We start from the raw sequence: 22,587 nt of genomic DNA, 5'->3' as shown, positions 1-22,587 counted from the left end.
TTTAGTATAGGGACCAATTCAAACTAGCTACTTATTAGCATGCATTTTACTAGCATATTGGTTGTTTATTAGTACTTATAAGGCACTGTTCTGCATGACCATATTCTACATCCCTAATCCTAACCAAAACCTAAACTATTACTGTTAACAAGCAGCAAATTAGGAGTTTATTGAGGCAAAAATTATAGTTAAATGGTTTGTTAATAGTAAGAATTTGACCTTAAAACAAAGTCTGACCATTTCTTTTATTTTTTTCTATATGGACTTATTTTTTCTGTTCCGAATTTAATTAAAACACAGGGCTCAGCTTAGATGCTGGTACTCACTGACTGTCCGTCCTTTCTCTAGAACAGGGATTTGAGAATGAACTGGGGGATCCGCCGTGGCCTTTCTCTTATGAGTTTTGGTGATTTTGTCCACGTCCGGTTGTTTTCTGGTCATCTCTTCCATGAATGTCTGTTACACAACAGAGACACAAACACCTTGTTTCTACAATTCATACTACTAAACCTTTGACTAATAACGTAATGATGTTAAAGCTCTTGATAGTACCTGGTGCTCAGCGATGAGTGTTTTGACCTCCTCTAACTCTTGAGGAAGAGGTTCCTTGTCTTTCTCGCCAAGTGTGGTTTCAGCCCACTGGAGCCAGCTCAGCAGGTTCTCCAGCAGCTCTTGAGTGGCCAGAAGTTCATCCAGAGCGCTGGAGAGTCTCTGCTGGTGCTGTCGGGCCCAGGCTGTTACCTGAAATAGACACACAAAATGGATCACACTGTACACAGTGTAAACAGTTATGGATCACCCATTGTGGAATCTGACCTACAACCTTTTGGTTACCAGCCCAGATATTTTAAGTAGCACACAAAACAGGAAAATACTTTCTTAATCTGTCAAGATCTGACTGGCTGCCTGCACACAACTTTCAGTAATAACAAAAAAACACAGTTTTATAAGTCCACCTGGATCTGTTATATTTACAAAGCGAATACAATAAGCACCTTTGAGAAAGAACTAGTTTCTGGATTCACTGATCCAGATGAGAGTGGTAAAATCACAGTGTTGAGGCAGATACATGTTTTCAGCTTTTTACTGTATTTCTATGCAACCTTTTTTTTTTCCCCTCATTCTTTCAATTATTGTGGTAATGAATGTGTTTGTGCACTTTATCTGTCTGTCAGACGGTCTCTTTCTGACTAAGGACTTAATACTCATCTACTTTTATTCAAACATACATATGATGTGCTTCTCATCAAATGCACCTGAATGATTTAGAAAAAACTTATAGAAATAGACAAACCTCTTCAAAGCGCGCTTTAATGATGGTGTTCCAGTGTTTGATGGTGGTGATGGAGTCTGGGTGGCAGATGGACAGGATGGCCTCTCCCATGCTTGTGGCTTTATTCAGGGCCAGTCTTTTCTCCTCCAGCTTCTTCATGAACTCCTGCATGAATCAAAAAGTTCTTTCATTAGCAATTGGTCGTGGATACACAAAGGTACCCAGCTGAAAAACAAGTGCACTTCCATAATGCACTTCAAGTGCTCTAATTTCATGCAGTAATTTTGTACTTAACATACTAAAAAATATTATAATATAAGATAATCTTAAAAACACTTGCTATTCTGGAACACAATAAATATGAACTAAAATGTGCTTTTAACATACTATCTCTGTATTAAAAAAATATTTAGTTACCACTTGTAGTAGTTAATAAAGATTTGAAGCCATGTATGGCTTTCGTTACTCAGCTGGAGATAGAGAGAGACCGGGCTACAGATCACTACCTCACATTATGAGTGGAGCTAATAAAAAAAGAATGTCAGAGTTGTGGAAAACACTGTCTTGGAAAGATTACGATTCCTCTGGCACACACTTGCATTTAAACGCAATGCTGTAATGTACAACAGATACGATTTCATTTTTTGTTTACTGTGGCCCATCACTGTTGCCAGTAAACACTGATATGCTATTGTCACTGAAAGGTTTTACAAGGTAAATGTCACACTGATTAATTTGTCTAGTGTGGATTTTTGTCATTGTTGCGGAAAACTTGCCTTGTGTTGTTCAATGAGAGCGCGGAGGGCTTCTTCATCGTCAGGCAGAGTACCGTGGAAGCGAAGACTCTGCTCGGCCTCTGCAAGCCACTCCAGTAAGATATGAACGGTGGAATGGAACTCCTCAGCCTAAAGAACAGTGTGCAAATGTGTTAAAAATGTGCATTCACAAACAAACAAAAACAATTTCTTCATTAATTTTTTTAAATATATATATATATATATATACTCAATTAATCTTTTTATGCTTTTTTTTTCTTCCATGAATAAGGAACCTTACAAACTCTATGTTTATGAGTTAATTGCGCTATGAAACATGAACAAAAAAGTCCTTCACAGTCCATTAAAACCAACTTGCAAAAAAGAAAAAAGTTTCTTGTTCAGTAATTCTTGTGGTTGTGAAATCAGTCATCTTGTCACAGTGAAGTAATGAATTAGAATGGATGCTATTCCTGAACTCCAGTAGAACTAATAACAGGAGCGTGACTTTGTGGTGATCCATGTCGCTCTGCATTTCCTTTAGAAGAATCGCAGAATTAGGCCTAACAGTTAGTGTCACATTTAGTGTGGAATAGTTATTTAAGGCTGAAGCAGGACAAACTCTATTGAATCTGACAGCAATTCTGCCAGTTTTAAGCTGGTTTTGTAACTTCTAGGGCTGCCAGTTTAACGCATTAACTTAATGAATTAGTTACGAAAAAATAACACAATTAAAATATTTTAACACAGTTAACGCACTGGCCCCGCTCCCAGACCTGTACGTCATCTTATATTTCATATAGTTGACTGATGACAAATGTGATGCAGGGCAACAACTCCATAAATGCAGTTATGCCCTAAAATTCAAGATATTGGTGCAAAAAACGCCCCTGTATGAGTTTTTGTCTTATAATTACATCATGATAAGCAATATCACACAAGCAGTGAGAGCCAGTATCATACGAGTGCCACTTATGCCTGAATACCAAAGTGCAAATGTAATTTTATACAACAGTTCAGTGTGTAAAATGTTGTTTTATATTTTGAACACAATATTCTCTGCAAACAAAAAAATTACCTAAAGCCACAGCAGAATTGTTGCGCATCTCCGAGCAACACAGCGGTGTTTTATTTTCTGAAAGAATCCGTGTTTTGAATGAATCATGTGAACCAATGATTCAATGGCGCATTCATAAAGTGAGCCGTTTACTCAGTTCCTGAATGCATCAGTTGTTTGAACTAATGGAATGTATGAATGACTCATAAAGACATTTACCGCCACCTGCTGGCAGTTGTAGTTTCTTATTCAGAGTATTATTGTACGATTTCAGTTAGAATTTAAAAAAGGGAAACAAACTTTAAAGGGATAGTTTACCTAAAAAAATGTCATAATTTACTCAAACCTGAATGGCTTACTGTACTTTCTTTTGTGGAACATAAAAGAAGGTATTTTGGAGAAGCTGTTTTGGTTACCTGTGACTTTTATTGCATTAAAAAAAAAAAATCTTTCATGTTCCATTTATGTCAGGCCGTTGTAGCCTAAACGTTTATGGGTAAGAATAATGCTACTATTAGTAAAATGTCTACTTAATACTTTTTCATTTAACACAAAAACAGCTTTAAATATATCCTTTGTGGATATTTTCAAAATGAAAGGTAATTTGCCATTAATTAAATTAATTAATCGAAACATAGTAATTAGACTTCTGACAGAGGGCATGTCTTACCTGACTCAGTGCCTGCTCGAGCCGCGTCTGTTTGGACACAGAGAGGCTACACACAGTATCCCAGCGCGTGCTCAGCTCTTGCATCTGAACTTTGACCCAGGACGAGTCATCGTGGCTGTTCTCAATAAGCTCACGGGCAGAGCGCTTCAAAGCCTGTACACTGCCAGTCCTTTTGCCCAACTCCTTCTGGAACACCTGCAGTACACATGGAGAAATACATGCTTGATGAAAACATTCAACCAATTCACTTTTAGTTGGCTACATAGGCAGCTGCCTTCAAAGACATCATTCTAACCGAAATAGATCCTCATAAATGAGTGATTTAGAATGGTCTACATCAGGGGTGTCAAACTCCGATCCTGCAGGGCCGCAGCTCTGCAGAGTTTAGATACAACCCTAATTAAACACACCTGATCCAACTAATCAAGTCCTTCAGGCTTAATTGAAAACTGCATAGTATGTGTGTTGGAGCAAGGTTGAAACAAAACTCTGCAGGGCTGCGGCCCTCCAGGAACTGAGTTTGACACCTCTGGTCTACATAGACAGCAACATCATTTACATTTAGATATTTAGCAGACGCTTTTATCCAAAGCGACCTACAAAAGAGGACAATGGAAGCAATCAAAATCAACAAAAGAGTAATAACATGTAAGTGCTTTGACAAGTCTCAGTTAGCCTAACGCAGTACATGTAGCTATTTTTTTTTATTATTATAGAAAAAAGAAAACAAATAGAATAGAAAAACAAAAAAAGCAAGCTCGTGTTAGAGACCTTACAAAAAGAACAGAGAAGCTAGTGGTCATTCCACCAGGAGGGTACATTTAATGTGAAAGTCCGTAAAAGTGATTTTGTGCCTCTTTGGGATGGCACAATAATGCGCCGTATACTTGCAGAGCACAAGCTTCTAGAGGGAACATACTGTAAGTAATGAATTTAGGTAAAGAGGTGCAGAGCCAGTGGTGGTTTTGTAGGCAAACATGAATGCCTTGAACTTTTGGTAGCTATTGGTAGCCAGTGCAAATTGATGAAGAGAGGTGTGACGTGCGTTCTTTTCGGCTCATTAAAAATTAATCTTGCAGCCGCATTCTAGATTAATTGTAAAGGTAAACATCATCATACATAGGCATTAAAGAAATAGAGCTCCTCATGCTGACATGATACTCTGATAATCATAAAGTGTACAGTACTGTGCAAAAATTTTAGGCCACTAGTATTTTCACCAGCTAAAAAATGGTTTAAAGTAAGTTATTTCTATCTTTTGCTGTAGTGTGTCAGTAAAAAATATCAGTTTACATTTCCAAACATTCTGTTTGCCATTAATTGTAATAATCTAGTGAGATTTTTGTTTGCACAAGGAGTCTGATAACAGCCAGTGCTCCACACAGAGATCTGATCTCACCATCATCCAGTCTTCCTGGAATGACATGAGGAAACAGAAAAACTGAGACAGACTAAATCCGGAAGAACTGTGGCAACATCTCCAAGATGTTTCAAGTAACCTACCTGCAAAGCTACCTGAAAAACTATGCACAAGTGCACATAGGGCAAAAGCTGCTTTAAATGCAAAGGATGGTCACATCAAATGCTTATTTATTTTAGTTAATAGAAGTTCTTAGATAAAGAAAATCTATTTATGACATTGTTTTTGACAGCATCCTCATTTTATGTGCCTAACTGCCTAAAAATTTTAACTACTGTAGCTTTGTAGGTGTAGGACTCTTAACGCATCTTGGAGATGTTGCCACAGTTCTTCTGGATTTAGTCTGTTTTTTTCTGTTTCTTAAGACAGACTGGATTGAATGATGAAGAGATCAGATCTCTGTTTGCACAAGGAGTCTGACAACAGCCTGTGCTCCATACAAAAATCTCACTGGATTATTATAATTAATGGGAAAATGAATGTTTAGAAATGTAAACTGATATTTCCTACTGACACACTACAGCAAAAGACCGACTTTAACTGACTTTAAACCATTTTTTAGCTGATGAAAATACTAGTGGCCTAAGACTTTTGCACAGTACTGTATATGGCATGGATACATGTTGGGTTTAATAGTCAATTTGTAATTAGATTTCAAGACACAAGTTTTTTAAGAACTACTTTCATTACCAAATGGATTATTTTTATAATCAACATTCTATGCACAATTGTACAAGCCAGAGCCCACATCCACCTCTGACATCATCACATTAGAGACTGATTAAAAGGTACTTGTCCTGTGCTATCAATCACGCTCTTTATTAACAGCCAGGCTTTACGACATTTGCACATAAGAGCAGTCATGTCATCACCAGGTTTTAATTATGTAGCCTATGACTTTCCATCAGCATTGATCATTACAAAAAAAAAGAAAGATTATGTTGGCTCTGTGACTTTGATGATGTGCTGTATGAAATATGAATCACATTAGGCGATCATTCCTTGTCTTGCAACTACATGTTCAGATATTTATAGAATATTGTCAAAAAGCTGGAGTTTCTTTAAGTTAGATCACCTAGTTCTAGATTGCATCCGTAGAGATTGTGTGTAAACAGCACCAAACATAGTCAGAACATTGCTGGTGTCCATTTTCTCAGGTTCTCAGTTCTGAACATGAATGAGGTCATCAGTAAGCTCATCAGCTCTAGTGTGTTCTGATGTCTATTCAAGCGATGTGTTTAAGTTTGGCCTTGCCAGCGCTCTTGTCACCTCTAATTGAAACCAGTGGGTTCTGTCATATTACACTCCCTGTGATGATACTACAGTGTAATTATATTTTTTTCTGGCCATAAACTCCAGGAACAGAACCAAGAAGTTAAAAACACAGGGACGGATATTTTAAGAAAGCTACTCAAGGCTTGAAAAATGTACACGCACACAGCAGCAGTACTGAGATCAGAGCATGGCGTGGGTCAGACTGGACGTCCCATCATGTACAACTGCTGTTTTGTGTCTTGAGCATGGGCGATACCCACCAAGGCATATCCTAGGTTAAAGTTTATTTATTTGCATCATCACTATACAACATTATTGTTATTTTTAGTTAGATATGTACTGTATTTTAGGTGAGGTTTGTTCTGGAGGGTTGAGTTTGAGCTTCTGTTGATTACAGTATATCTGATGTGCTCTGTGTTTGTGCATACATGAATAAAAGCCTAAATTAAATCTGTCATGTAAAGCAAATCATGTGTCACCAGAAAACTTGGACTACACTGTTCAATTTATTAGCTTTTTTTTTTGTTTACAGACTTTTACAGACTCAATGGAGGACAAAAAAAGTGATGAGAGAAATAAATATCTAGGCTTGTGCCAAAACAGTCATATAATATATTGCGGTAGTGTTTCATAGTTATGTGTCATTATTTTAGTTTTCATGTTCTAGTTCAGTAATGAAGAAGTAGGTTGTGTAAATCAGTCAAACTCATATGGGTACCTTATGGCTGTCGATAAGGTTCAGGACAAGGTCTATGTCTCCATGCACAGGCTGATCTTCAGCTAGCTGTGGTTCCACTTTATAGAGCCAGTCGATGAGAGCCTGCAGAGCATCTGTGAACTGACCTGAGAACAGCAGAGCCTCCTCCAACTTATTTTGCCTGTGGAAAAAAAAAAAAAAAAAAAAATTACAGATACTATCTATTATTTACTCAACATTCATATTTTAAGTTTATAAGAGAAGTCTACTTCCAGAACAACAATTCACAAATGATTTACTCACCCCCTTGTCATCCAAGATGTTCATGTCTTTCTGTCTTCAGTCGTGTCTTTGAGTCGTTTGTTCATCACGTGACAGCCCCATAAGATGAACAAGCGACTCGAAAAACCAGAAGACTCGAAACAGGTGAACTAATTCCAGTATAGAACCTAATAGGATGAATAACGATTCACTCCCCAAGACGACTCGTTCTTCCGGAGTCATATTAAAGATTCGTTCAAAATGAAAGAATCGTTCAAGAACGACCCATCACTAATTCGTAGCATCGTGGACGCGCATCCCAGAGCCTGTGCTACACGAGCTTTTGTGCTTAAAAAGTATACAAATTTGTATTTTTCGACAGATCGTTTCGCTAGATAAAACCCTTCTTCCTCAGGCTGGGATCGTTTAGAGCCCTTTGAAGCTGATTTTAAAAAGCATTTTGGAAGTTCAAAATCGGGGGGCACCAATGAAGTCCATTATATGGAGAAAAATCCTGAAAGGTTTTCCTCAAAAACCATAATTTCTTTATGACTGAAGACAGAAAGACATGAACATCTTGGATGACAAGGGGGTGAGTAAATTATTTGTAAATTGTTGTTCTGGAGGTGGACTTCTCCTTTAAGCTCATATGAATGCATACAGAAAAACGGGTAACAATTCACAACAAGGTCAAAAAAACAGTTCTAAAGCATGTTAATTTTAATTCTAAATTTACTAATATATTATTGAAATATAAGGAAACATGAACTAACAATGAACAGATTTTTTTATTAGCTAATGTTAACAATTTTTTTTTTTTTTTAGAATGATTCATACTTTTCAGATGCTGTTCATAAGCTTGGGATGGGATCAGTAAGATTTTAAGAAGTCTCTTATGCTCATTAAGGCATGCTCATGCAAATGTGCATAAATGTTCCTAATTCCAATAAAGCTTGAAACTGGCTTAATTTTGTTTTGAAATACATACATTTATTTTTAATAGGGGAAAATCTGAAATCCACCCAAATGCACATGTACCTCTCCACAGATTTCCCGCAGACTGTGTCCCATTTGTCCCTGAGCTCACTGAGCATGTCGTCCAGTTTCTGGTTGTCATCTTGCAAGGAGGTCTTGTCCTTCAAAGCTCGGCCCGTGCGACTGGTGGTGTCATACACCGAATGCTTGCTGCCCAGAGCTTTCTGGAACTCCTACAATCCCCCCACACAAGACAAACAGAGGCGAAGGGTCATTCGAATGTAGCTCAAGGGCACATGTCCCGCAAGCCATCCTGTGAGGCCTTACAGGAAGCCTGATGTCATCAAATCCTGCCATTTGTAATTGTGACTGACTCATCAGAACATCTGAAGCACTGCTGAGCTGTTAATTACATACCAACACGCAGCACCAGGATCACACTATCCTCTGCTCAGAGTGTTGCCCACTCGTATCCTGCTTTAAAACCACTGATGGTGCACATCATCTGGGACTGAGGAGCCTGACTGCAGTTTTAAAGTATTGCAATCGAAAAAACATCTAACATGCTCAGTCTGTTTACTTCCCTTTGCCATTGTTTGGCATAGTGTGACCTGAATTGATGACCTCCTAAACTTTTAAAAAAACATAAACCTCTTTAAAATACATAAAGATTATCTTCCAAAAAGTGGCATAATTAATTATACAGGAGTTTAACAGGATGACACTTATGACCCGCAGTCAGCGAAAAACACAATAGCCATAAGTGAAAAACACCTGGTATTGTGATTCACACAGTTCATTAAGCACCACGTCAGATGTTCCACATACACAGATGGGGGATAAAAACATAGATGCTAATGGTGTGAACAGGAAGTCTATATGACCTCATTTAAACCCTCCACTTACATCCTTTTTTTTGTGACCGGGTCACAAGTGGTTAGCGCCAAATATAGGTGTAAACGAGTAAATTGTTTACTCGTTTATGCGTTGTCCACATAGTTTACAATCAAGAATTACTCCTTGCCCTTTTTATTTCCTTCCATTCCCTCTCGCTCATAAAGGTTTGTTTGTTAAATTTTCATTCCCATGAAAGTGATGTAGTGTGTGTCAAAACAAGAGGGGAGCGTCTTGATGAAATCCGTACACAAGCGGTCTCAGGAACAGGCATTTGGAATGCATGTTACAAGTCAGTCAAGTTAGTTCTTAAGACTGGTCATGGTTTATTACCCTTTGATTAACTGCTAATTGGCCAGACTAGTTCTTAGCCTAGTTTTAACATAGTGGCTGTGTTTAGGCAGCTGTCACCAGGTGGAAACAGTAATGTCTTGGCTAATCATTTGTGATCAGATCACTGAGAACACATCGTGTTGGACAGGGAAATGGACTGGTGTCGGTCACCTTGTGCTGGGTTAACTGCATCTTGATCTTGTCCGGATCATTAGCGATCTCTAGCTCAGAGTCCAGCGCTGTCTCGGACTCCTCCAGCCACTCCATCAGTTTGTTCCAGGTCTCATGGAACTGCAGAAGACAAGAGCATGGGAATCCGTTTGTGTAATGTGCAGTATATTATAGCATTTTCTTTTCCCATTAGATCAGAACCAAATGTTGTTTAACATCAGTGAACCACAGAGAATTTCTTTTGCCAATTTTTCGCACTGAATAACAAAAATATTCTTTCGTGTCTAACAACTTTGCCCTAACATTGATTACATTTATAAATAAATAATTATCTGCATACATATTCAACCACTCAGGTTAGTATTTATTTTTTGCGCCTTTGAAAGCGATTCCAAAGGAGCTTGTGTTGATACTGTAGGTCTTTATCAGATCTGCACATCTGGCCACTGCAGTGTTTCTCATTCTTCTTTGCAGCTCCAGCTCAGTTTGGCTGCATGGAGCCTGTGAGTGGACAGCCTTTTTCAAGTCCCCTCATAAATTTTCAGTTGGACTGAGATCTGGACTTTGACTTGGCTACTCCAGGACATCAGCATTGTTGTTTTAAGCCATTCCTGTGAAGCTCTGGCTTTATGCATAAGAATAACAAATCTTGTGTCTTGTCTTGCAAGGAAAATACAGGGATTTTCCTGTATTTTCCGACATTTATTTTATCCTGTACTAAAGACTATAGAATACCCAAGACTTGTCGCTCATATAGTTTTGAATGGGGAAAAATGCAATGTCATTATGGCAGCAAAGCCCCGCCTTCTTAATGAAAGCGCCAATCATTGATTAGTAAACTCAGCGCGTCACTGCAACTTCTATTAGAATTCCCGGTTGCTATAGAAACAGTCAGTGTTTTGAGACGTGTGCTCAGTACTGCGCATACACGCCGGTGCATAAGTAACAATATTTATCAGGCAGTTCTTGTCAGATTTCATTGGTGATTTCAAATACTAAATTTAATCATAAGCTTGGTGAACAGTTTTGGAGAATTTGATGTTTCCCCATTCAAAGAGATAGAAGCTGCCCTTGCCTGCCCAAGAGGCATTTCAAAGATGGCCGCCGAGTGAAATGACTTGCCTTAAAGGGACTTTTTCTGTACCCTTTATGGAGACCCGTTCGTGGTCAAGAAGAATCTCCACAGTCTACTGCTGCCCCAAGGCTGCACATGAGTGATCTTCTCTTATATAACAACCTAAAGGAGAAGTTCACTTCCAGAACAAAAATTTACAGATAATTTACTCACCCCCTTGTCATCCAAGATGTTCATGTCTTTCTTTCTTCAGTCATAAAGAAATTGTTTTTTTGAGGAAAACATTTCAGGAATGTTCTCCATATAGTGGACTTTTATGGTGCCCATGAGTTTGAACTTCCAAAATGTAGTTTAAATGCAGCTTCAAAGGGCTCTAAACAGTCCCAGCCGGGGAAGAAGGGTCTTATTTAGCGAAACGATCTGTCTTTTTTTTTTTTTTAAATTACAATTTATATACTTTTTAACCTCGAATGCCTAGCTCGTCTTGTCTAGCTCTGCGTGTATTCCGGTTCAAGACAGTTAGGGTGTGTCGAAAAACTCCCATCTCATTTTGTCCTCCAACTTCAAAATCGCCCTACATCGCTGCAGAAGTACCGACCCAGTATTCACAAAGTCAAAGTTCAAAGAAGACCACACGCTCTTCACCAAAAAAAAGATTAAAACAGCGATGTAGGACACTTTTTAAGTTGGAGGAGAAAATGAGATGGGAGTTTTTCTACATACCCTAACTGTCTTGAACCGGAATACACAGAGCACACACAGAGCTAGACAAGATGAGCATTTGAGGTTAAAAAGTATGTAAATTAAAAATAAAATAAGAAAAGAGCCTTCTTTCTTGGCTGGGATCGTTTAAAGCCTTTTGAAGCTGCATTTAAATTTTGGAATTTGCATTTTGGAAGTTCAAACTCATGGGCACCATAGAAGTCCACTATATGAAGAACATTCCTGAAAAACATAATTTCTTTATGACTGAAGAAATGACAAGGGGGTGAGTAAATTATCTATAAATTTTTGTTCTGGACTTCTCCATTAAGTTTAAGTTTATTTGTTTACAGCGGCAATGCAGATTAATGAACATTACTGTAAATGAACCAGAATTAGCCAAAATGCTATTTGTCATCTGTAGACCCTTGGCAGAATGTCAAGAATGTCCAAAAAACCTTTTGACATTAAAGAGTCTCGTTATGTTGTTCAGTGGTAAAAGATGTCAAATTAAGTTCTCTGTGATTCAATCATTCCAACAGTGACTATATCTAGCAAGGATGTGTGATTACAAAAGCAAGGCTTTTCAATTAGATTTATCTCACGGGATGTTTCCCACCTGTTTGGCACGTTTCCTGGCATCGTCCAGCAGGCGTCCTCTCTCCACTGACCGCTGCACGACCTTCTCCCAGCGGCCTTGAACGCTCAGCAGGAGGTTCTTGATCAACACCACATCCTGTTTCTGACTGAAGTACTTGAGGTGTGTTCCTGTCTTATCCAGCTCAATGATCTGATCCCGATGTGAGTTCACCTCAGTCACAAACACCTGCAAATCCAGCAGATCCATTTGAAGAAAGAAAGAAAGAAAAAAATGTAATTATGGAAATTAACTATTGCTTTCAACTGAAACAATACGGCTCATTTAAAGTCACCATGAAATGCAGGTATGACAGAAAATAAGGGATTTTTCCACATAATGTAATAAGCTATTGTATGAGAAGTTTATTACATTTTGATTACACTGTAGCAACTTATAATATAATCACAGTGGATAAGGTAAAACAAGCATATAATGTACAGTGAAACAATGTTTATAATATAATAATTATCGGTAACACTTTACAGAGTCCTTTACATTTAAGTACTGTGTAATATGAATTAACATAATCTTACTGTAGAGTTAGAATTAGGCTTTGGTTTGGGGCTACTGCATGTAAATATGCATAATTTACTGTTATTACTGTAGTAAGAACATGCAAACAACGACACTGTAAAATAATTATCTGTCAATATCATAAATATAACATTTATTAATGTTAGCATTATTGCTACAATATAATACTAGCATTGTCTTTTTAAAGTTTTTAAAAAGAGATTTTTTTTTCTTTTTTTATATTGATACTGAAGAGTTTTTTTTTTCTAAGTAAGCTATACTTTGTGCTCAGTGTTGGTATTGTACACTGTTTGCCATTTCACAGTATACTTGTTGTTCAATTAAAACATATTTAATATATTTCACATCCTTATGTATTTATAAGAAGCAATACACAACAACAGCAACAGCATAACATAAAACAACATAAAATTATAATAATAATTGAATATTTAAATCTGGTGCATTTCATTTACATAAAAAACTATTATAACAACATGACAATGTTTTAGTGATTTTATAATGTAATACGTTTCTTATAATGTGAAAAATAATAATATTAGCTTAGGATTTTATACAATATGAACATGTTATTACAATATTAACATGATACCTAAGTGCAGTTATTACACTACTCTTTATTACATGAGTTGCTGTATTTTTTATGTAAAACATATGCACAGATGAACTGTTCACAATAAGATCAATAATATGCATATAACATGCAAATAGATAGGGTGAGTTTTCATTTCATGCTGAGTTAAACAAGAAGCCGTGGTAAGCTGCAGGAAAGTGTTTGTTAGACTTATATATCATGTTGCATATGATCGCAAAGAGCACTGACCTTATGCTCATCTATCTGGAACATGATGGTCTCCAGGATGAGGGAGGCAGGCGAGACCATAGTGAGGGTCTGTTCGGCCTGGGTCAGCCAGTTAATGAAATCCTGTAGTGAGTTATGGAAGTCTGTGGCCATCGCCAGGGCCTCCTCCAGTTTCACCTATGGCCGATCAAACACAAACACATCCTTTCATCTCAGATTCATGTACAGGGACAACTGTAAATCATTTGTAGGTTGACCTCCTGAAGAGTGTAACAGCACTTTCATAACATGTTTGTTTGAGCGGCCTGACATGTAAACGTCTGCCTCAAGCATTTGGGTTTATGTTGGGACAACTTGAAATAAGCTGTTTGGCTTATTGTAGAGAATAAACTAGTTTGACAAACCAAGGTGGCGGAAGAGGAATGATTGGGAAATGTATTCGAAATCATTTGTTAGCGCTGTTTATCACAACAAGTTAGTTACAAGACAAGGCAAGACTCCTCTTGACATTTGGTGAAATATGATGATACCTTTGTTATTTTGGAGCATTTTCCTCATGTCACTGATAGGCAGAGGAGGATGTGAGACACAGGAACTTCCCTTGCACTGCTGGATCATAAGCACTCAATGATCTCATCCAGCAGCATGTGACTCACCGTATGTAATGTGATGTCTGGTTAGCATCACATGTGAGGAGGTGTATTTGTAAAAGCTGCAAATGTTAATGAATGACTTCACTAGCACAGACAGGGTTCTGTGGTCAAATCCGGAACCGAATATGTGGAAATCATTTACTCACACATATATATTTTTAAGAACACAGCACTCAAGTCCTTACTTTTTAAAATTGCTTTTATGGTGTTTTTGACTATTTTTGACCCTGGACCACAAAACTAGTCTTAAGTAGCACGTTGTAGCAATAGCCAGCTGTACATTGCATGGGTCAAAATGATCATTTTTTCTTTTATACCAAAAATCATTATGATATTATGCAAAGATCATGTTCCATGAGGACATTTTGTACATTTCCTACTTTATTTTTTAATACTTCATTATGACTTTCAATAAAAAGAAAACACATTTAATACCATTATACAAGTAATTTGTTCCCTTAAAAACATTTTTTTCCCTTCACCAATAGGCATTTCTAATTTTTCCTTCTACTTTCTCTTCGATTCACTTTTTTTTTTCTTCTTAATGTAATAAATAAATAATAAGTAAATAAATACAGAACACAGTCACATATGCATATCAAATCCCTTGTGATCCCTAATGTCATGATCGGGGCTGTGGGTCTTCCCTCAGCCTCTCGAGGTCGCTGTTCCCCTTGCACTGCACTCCCCTGATTGTTCACGTCTGTCTTGTCATTTGCACTGATTACACTCACAGCTGTTCACACTCTGGACTATTGTATAAGAACTCTCACTTCTCACTCCTGTTCAGGTCTGCATTGTCTATGGTCTTCGTGTGTGTTTCAGTTCGGTTTGGTTTTGTTCTGTGTTTCCAGTTTTGTTGTGCCGTGTTGGCCTTTTGGTTTATGTTTATTTGTGTTTTGTTATATTAAATTATTCTTTCCCTGCATTTTGGACCCTGACCCCTTTTCTGTAGTACATCCAACGTGACAGAATGCAGACCTCAAAGATGGGTCCAGCGGGGAGGAATTTTTCGGGAGGCGGCGTCCCCCGTTTAGCGGCGGCGAGCGCCCGCTTGGGGGCGGCGACCACCCGCTCTGTTCCAGATACGGCGGGGATGTCTTTTGAGGCGGCGTCGGCCGCTCGTTTTGAGTTTATCTACGCCTGTCTGGCGGGGATGGACACCTGTAGGGCCGAGGCTGCGCAGATGCGGCCCTGCTTTCTGGCGGGGGCGGAGACGCTCTTCCGCGGGCAGGCGGCGGCATCCGCTATCTCCGTTCCTGACGCGGCGGCGACCGCTATCTCCGTTCCTGACGCAGCGGCGACCGCGCTCTCTGTTCCTGACGCGACGGCGACCGCTCTCTCTGTTCCTGACGCGGCGGCGACCGCTCTCTCTGTTCCTGACGCGGCGGCGACCGCTCTCTCTGTTCCTGACGCGGCGGCGACCGCTCTCTCTGTTCCTGACGCGGCGGCGACCGCTCTCTCCGTTCCTGACGCGGCGGCGACCGCTATCTCCGTTCCTGACGCGGCGGCGACCGTTATCTCTCGTTCCTGATGCGGCGGCGACCGCTATCTCCGTTCCTGACGCGGAGGCGGCCGCGCTCGCTGTTCCTGACGTGGCCCTCACCTTGCCTTCTGTTCCGGACGCGGCGGTGACCGCTCTCTCTGTTCCGGACGCGGCGGCGACCGCTCTCTCTGTTCCGGACACGGCGGCGACCGCTCTCTCTGTTCCTGACGCGGCGGCGACCGCTCTCTCTGTTCCTGACGCGGCGGCGACCGCTCTCTCTGTTCCTGACGCGGCGGTGACCGCTCTCTCTGTTCCGGACGCGGCCCTCACCGTGCCTTCTGTTCCGGACGCGGCGGCGACTGCGCTCTCTGTTCCGGACGCGGCGGTGACCGCTATCTCCTGTCCGGACGCGGCGGCGACCGCGCTCTCTGTTCCGGACGCGGCGGCGACCGCTCTCTCTGTTCCTGACGCGGCGGCGACCGCTATCTCTGTTCCAGACGCGGCGGTGACCGCTATCTCTGTTCCGGACGCGGCGGTGACCGCTCTCTCTGTTCCGGACGCGGCGGCGACCGCTATCTCCTGTCCGGACGCGGCGGCGACCGCGCTCTCTGTTCCTGACGCGGCGGCGACCGCTATCTCCTGTCCGGACGCGGCGGCGACCGCGCTCTCTGTTCCGGACACGGCGGCGACCGCTCTCTCTGTTCCTGACGCGGCGGCGACCGCTATCTCTGTTCCAGACGCGGCGGTGACCGCTCTCTCTGTTCCGGACGCGGCGGTGACCGCTCTCTCTGTTCCGGACGCGGCGGCGACCGCTATCTCCTGTCCGGACGCGGCGGCGACCGCGCTCTCTGTTCCTGACGCGGCGGCGACCGCTATCTCCCTGTCCGGACGCGGCGGTGACCGCGCTCTCTGTTCCGGACGCGGCCCTCACCGTGCCTTCTGTTCCGGACGCGGCGGCGACCGCGCTCTCTGTTCCGGACGCGGCGGTGACCGCGCTCTCTGTTCCCGGACGCGGCGGCGACCGCTATCTCCTGTCCGGACGCGGCGGCGACCGACCGCTCTCTGTTCCGGACACGGCGGTGACCGCTTTCTCTGTTCCTGACGCGGCGGTGACCGCGCTCTCTGTTCCGGATGCGGCCCTCACCGTGCCTTCTGTTCCGGGCGCGGCGGTGGCCGCTCTCTCTGTTCCTGACACGGCGGTGGCTGCGCTGCACGGGCCTGGCCCGCCGTCCCTCCCCCTGAGTTGCCTTCCTCCGTACCTCCTCCCTCCAGACTTTGGGAACGTCTGGAAGCCGTTCCGTAGGGAGGGGGTACTGTCATGATCGGGGCTGTGGGTCTTCCCTCAGCCTCTCGAGGTCGCTGTTCCCCTTGCACTGCACTCCCCTGATTGTTCACGTCTGTCTTGTCATTTGCACTGATTACACTCACAGCTGTTCACACTCTGGACTATTGTATAAGAACTCTCACTTCTCACTCCTGTTCAGGTCTGCATTGTCTATGGTCTTCGTGTGTGTTTCAGTTCGGTTTGGTTTTGTTCTGTGTTTCCAGTTTTGTTGTGCCGTGTTGGCCTTTTGGTTTATGTTTATTTGTGTTTTGTTATATTAAATTATTCTTTCCCTGCATTTTGGACCCTGACCCCTTTTCTGTAGTACATCCAACGTGACAGAATGCAGACCTCAAAGATGGGTCCAGCGGGGAGGAATTTTTTCGGGGAGGCGGCGTCCCCCCGTTTAGCGGCGGCGAGCGCCCGCTTGGGGGCGGCGACCACCCGCTCTGTTCCAGATACGGCGGGGATGTCTTTTGAGGCGGCGTTGGCCGCTCGTTTTGAGTTTATCTACGCCTGTCTGGCGGGGATGGACACCTGTAGGGCCGAGGCTGCGCAGATGCGGCCCTGCTTTCTGGCGGGGGCGGAGACGCTCTTCCGCGGGCAGGCGGCGGCATCCGCTATCTCCGTTCCTGACGCGGCGGCGACCGCTATCTCCGTTCCTGACGCAGCGGCGACCGCGCTCTCTGTTCCTGACGCGACGGCGACCGCTCTCTCTGTTCCTGACGCGGCGGCGACCGCTCTCTCTGTTCCTGACGCGGCGGCGACCGCTCTCTCTGTTCCTGACGCGGCGGCGACCGCTCTCTCTGTTCCTGACGCGGCGGCGACCGCTCTCTCCGTTCCTGACGCGGCGGCGACCGCTATCTCCGTTCCTGACGCGGCGGCGACCGTTATCTCCGTTCCTGATGCGGCGGCGACCGCTATCTCCGTTCCTGACGCGGAGGCGGCCGCGCTCGCTGTTCCTGACGTGGCCCTCACCTTGCCTTCTGTTCCGGACGCGGCGGTGACCGCTCTCTCTGTTCCGGACGCGGCGGCGACCGCTCTCTGTTCCGGACACGGCGGCGACCGCTCTCTCTGTTCCTGACGCGGCGGCGACCGCTCTCTCTGTTCCTGACGCGGCGGCGACCGCTTTCTCTGTTCCTGACGCGGCGGTGACCGCTCTCTCTGTTCCGGACGCGGCCCTCACCGTGCCTTCTGTTCCAGACGCGGCGGCGACTGCGCTCTCTGTTCCGGACGCGGCGGTGACCGCTATCTCCTGTCCGGCGGCGCGGCGGCGGCCGCGCTCTCTGTTCCGGACGCGGCGGCGACCGCTCTCTCTGTTCCTGACGCGGCGGCGACCGCTATCTCTCTGTCCGGACGCGGCGGCGACCGCGCTCTCTGTTCCTGACGCGGCGGCGACCGCTATCTCCTGTCCGGACGCGGCGGTGACCGCGCTCTCTGTTCCGGACACGGCGGCGACCTCTCTCTGTTCCTGACGCGGCGGCGACCGCTATCTCTGTTCCAGACGCGGCGGTGACCGCTCTCTCTGTTCCGGACGCGGCGGTGACCGCTATCTCTGTTCCGGACGCGGCGGTGACCGCTCTCTCTGTTCCGGACGCGGCGGCGACCGCTATCTCCTGTCCGGACGCGGCGGCGACCCGCGCTCTCTGTTCCTGACGCGGCGGCGACCGCTATCTCCTGTCCGGACGCGGCGGCGACCGCGCTCTCTGTTCCGGACACGGCGGCGACCCGCTCTCTCTGTTCCTGACGCGGCGGCGACCGCTATCTCTGTTCCAGACGCGGCGGTGACCGCTCTCTGTTCCGGACGCGGCGGTGACCGCGCTCTCTGTTCCGGACGCGGCGGCGACCGCTATCTCCTGTCCGGACGCGGCGGCGACCGCGCTCTCTGTTCCTGACGCGGCGGCGACCGCTATCTCCTGTCCGGACGCGGCGGTGACCGCGCTCTCTGTTCCGGACGCGGCCCTCACCGTGCCTTCTGTTCCGGACGCGGCGGCGACCGCGCTCTCTGTTCCGGACGCGGCGGTGACCGCTCTCTCTGTTCCGGACGCGGCGGCGACCGCTATCTCCTGTCCGGACGCGGCGGCGACCGCGCTCTCTGTTCCGGACACGGCGGTGACCGCTTTCTCTGTTCCTGACGCAGCGGTGACCGCGCTCTCTGTTCCGGACGCGGCCCTCACCGTGCCTTCTGTTCCGGACGCGGCGGCGACCGCGCTCTCTGTTCCGGACACGGCGGTGACCCTTTCTCTGTTCCTGACGCGGCGGTGACCGCGCTCTCTGTTCCGGATGCGGCCCTCACCGTGCCTTCTGTTCCGGGCGCGGCGGTGGCCGCTCTCTCTGTTCCTGACACGGCGGTGGCTGCGCTGCACGGGCCTGGCCCGCCGTCCCTCCCCCTGAGTTGCCTTCCTCCGTACCTCCTCCCTCCAGACTTTGGGAACGTCTGGAAGCCGTTCCGTAGGGAGGGGGTACTGTCATGATCGGGGCTGTGGGTCTTCCCTCAGCCTCTCGAGGTCGCTGTTCCCCTTGCACTGCACTCCCCTGATTGTTCACGTCTGTCTTGTCATTTGCACTGATTACACTCACAGCTGTTCACACTCTGGACTATTGTATAAGAACTCTCACTTCTCACTCCTGTTCAGGTCTGCATTGTCTATGGTCTTCGTGTGTGTTTCAGTTCGGTTTGGTTTTGTTCTGTGTTTCCAGTTTTGTTGTGCCGTGTTGGCCTTTTGGTTTATGTTTATTTGTGTTTTGTTATATTAAATTATTCTTTCCCTGCATTTTGGACCCTGACCCCTTTTCTGTAGTACATCCAACGTGACACCTAATTCCTAGTCATTCACATCAATTGATAATAATATTTAATAATTAAATATAATAATAAACAAGTAAATTAAAACAGAGGGAGGATTGTGTAAAAGGGTAATTGATATAATGTGTTTTGTTTATAGTGAATACTTTAATTTTAGGGGTGCCCATAAATTTCCTACTTTAAATATAACAAAACTTAATTTTTGATTAGTAATATGCATTGCTAAGAACTACATTTTGGAAACTTTAAAGGCTCAGTATTTTGATTTTTTGCACCCTCAGATTCCAGATTTTGTATCTCAGCCAAATATTATCCTATCCTAACAAACCATACATTAATGGAAAGCTTATTTATTTAAAGCTTATTTGAAACTTTTGACTGGTTTTGTGGTCCAGGGTCACATTTCATAAGTTTTATACCATATATATGTTCATTGTGTGGAAAAGAGAAGCGTGTTCATCCTTAAAATGATCTTCTTCTGAGTGGCAAAGAAGAAAAAACACACCATATAGATTTAGAAGGACGATAAAGGTGGGTAAATGATGACAGAAGTTTTGTTTTAGCCTGAACTAGTGGTTTATTCCACTTCAGCAACTTTGTAGAAACCGCAGACAACTCTACTTTGTTCTGCAATGATTTATAACTCACTTCGGGCTTGTGCTGGAGCGAAAAAGAATCACTCATCCGACCACATCAAAGCACAACAGCTCACAGATCTGATATCACAGCTACATGAACATAATCAGTACTTTAACTCTGGGATCCAAACCAACAGCCCATGATGATGAGAATGAGTCAAACTGACAGAGAGCCCTAACAGAGTAGAGTGAGTAAATCAGACTCTCACCTTCCTCTCTGTCACTTTGGCCTGAACACATTCCCACTTCTCCTGCAGGTTGCGCAGGTCCAGTTCAGTGGTGCTGTCTTGACCTTCAGGGGTCTTGGCCAAAATCTGCTGCCCTCGGTCAAGAAGTTGCTTATATATTTCCTCCTTGGCTTCCAGTTTACTGCAGAGCTCCTACAAACAGAGACATCATGTTTACTGAACACTTGACATATGTTGACTATTCAAAGAGTTATTTCTGATGTTTGAGTGTAAATGTTTTCTTTATAGATCAGCAGAAATCACAAAGTGTGAGTTTATAAAAAAGTTTTTTTTTCTTTCGTAATTGGACTTTCATACAATTGTATAAAGTCTGAACTGCGTTGTTTTTTCCGTCCTCATTATAATATTTGAAGGTCTAGTTCAGCCAGAAATTACAATAACCACCCTGATATTTTAAACCTGTAAGAATTTCTTCTCTTTATGAAACGAAAAATGAGATTTTGGAAATCATGCAATGAAATTATAGACTAGTGTCTATCAGGAATCAAAAAGAATTGTCAATTTAGTTCATGAAACTCACGCTCTATATTTCTATGTAGTGCTTTTGTCATCTTTGGCGTCAAAATGATCTTTGTTCACTTTGGACCATTTGCTTGAGGCCATTTGACCAAGTTTCTTGCACAGCCTAATTGTTTGCTGCCTCAATATATCGTCAGGAGCTACGAATACTACTTTTGTGTTCCCTGATATGCTTTTTTAATTCTCAAAAATTAAACCAAGGTTTCAGCTAAAAATCTTCTTTACTGTTCTACTGAAGAAAAAAAGCTGTATTTTGGATGGCCTGAGGGTGAGTAAATTAACAGCAAATTTTCATTTTTGGGTGAAATGTCCTTTTAAGAAGGACAGAAAGTCATACGTGGACCACAAAACCAGTCATAAGGGTCAGTTTTTTGAAATTGAGATTCACACATCATCTGAAAGCTGAATAAATAAGTTTTCCATTGATTTAAGTTAGGATAGGAAAATATTTAGTCGAGATACAATTATTTGAAAATCTGGAATCTGAGGGTGCAAAAAAAATATAAATACTGAGAAAATCGCCTTTAAAGTTGTTCAAATTAAGTTCTTAACAATACATATTACTAATCAAAAATTATGTTTTGGTATAATTACGATAGGAAATTTACAAAATATCTTCATGGAACATGACCTTTACTTAATACTCTAATGATTTTACCCGTGCTACTTAAGACTGGTTTTGTGGTCCAGGTTCACATATGGGTTTGGATCGTCATGAGGTTGAGAACATGATGACACATTGTCCAATTTTGGGTGAATTATTCCTCTAAACAAGACTGTTGTGATAAACATTCTCTAATGAAATGCTTAGATAAACTAAGCAAAACTGCTCTCAATAACAAATGCGTAAATCTATGAATTACAAATGTTGATATGTAAAATAAATATTGTGTTTGTTAGTTGTTACAAGCTTGCCATCGGTGGCAGATCTGTTGTAGTATTAAACACATACCAGATGGGTGTTAAGCTGCTCTCGGGCCGTGTCTGGTAAGCCTCCGAGGGCCTTTGATGCTAACAGCTGACGCTCTGTGTCTTTCAGCCACTGCTGCATGTCTTCAATCTCACCATGGAAACCTTGAGCCTGAAAACAGACCAGCCAGCGTCACAACAATAGAGTTCACACATTCATTACCGCTGGCCGGAGGGGTGACATTCAATGGAGAGGGGCTTGAATAATGGGCACAGATTATTGGTCTTAAAATGCCAAGTTTGTAGGAAATCTCTCAATTCTGAAACAAGAACAATGCTGTCTGGATTCAAAAGCGTGGTCGATAAACAACTATGTATTTCCCAGCTCCCTGTTTTAATGTGGAAAAAATCTTAAAATCTTAATGTGACTTTTTTTTCTTTCTGATAGAATGTTTCAGGTCTATAGAGCA

The 22,587-nt window shown here is 43.2% G+C and overlaps 1 protein-coding gene across 1 annotated transcript in view; it reads right to left on the bottom strand.

The window, feature by feature from the left end:
* The window catches only part of dst (dystonin), a 164,630-nt gene that overhangs the window by 14,075 nt on the left and 127,968 nt on the right, over positions 1–22,587 (bottom strand). Inside the window, 12 exon segments of the mRNA XM_051126003.1 lie at positions 327–456; positions 553–741; positions 1,295–1,438; positions 2,050–2,178; positions 3,756–3,950; positions 7,169–7,328; positions 8,447–8,616; positions 9,782–9,901; positions 12,178–12,384; positions 13,556–13,711; positions 20,651–20,821; positions 22,161–22,289. Coding sequence (XP_050981960.1) covers positions 327–456; positions 553–741; positions 1,295–1,438; positions 2,050–2,178; positions 3,756–3,950; positions 7,169–7,328; positions 8,447–8,616; positions 9,782–9,901; positions 12,178–12,384; positions 13,556–13,711; positions 20,651–20,821; positions 22,161–22,289 — 1,900 coding nt within the window.

The sequence above is a fragment of the Labeo rohita genome, chromosome 13 (genome assembly GCF_022985175.1).
Source record: "Labeo rohita strain BAU-BD-2019 chromosome 13, IGBB_LRoh.1.0, whole genome shotgun sequence".
NCBI lineage: Eukaryota > Metazoa > Chordata > Actinopteri > Cypriniformes > Cyprinidae > Labeo > Labeo rohita.
Note: the sequence above shows the minus strand (reverse complement) of the source record. Positions and strands in the feature narration are given on the sequence as shown.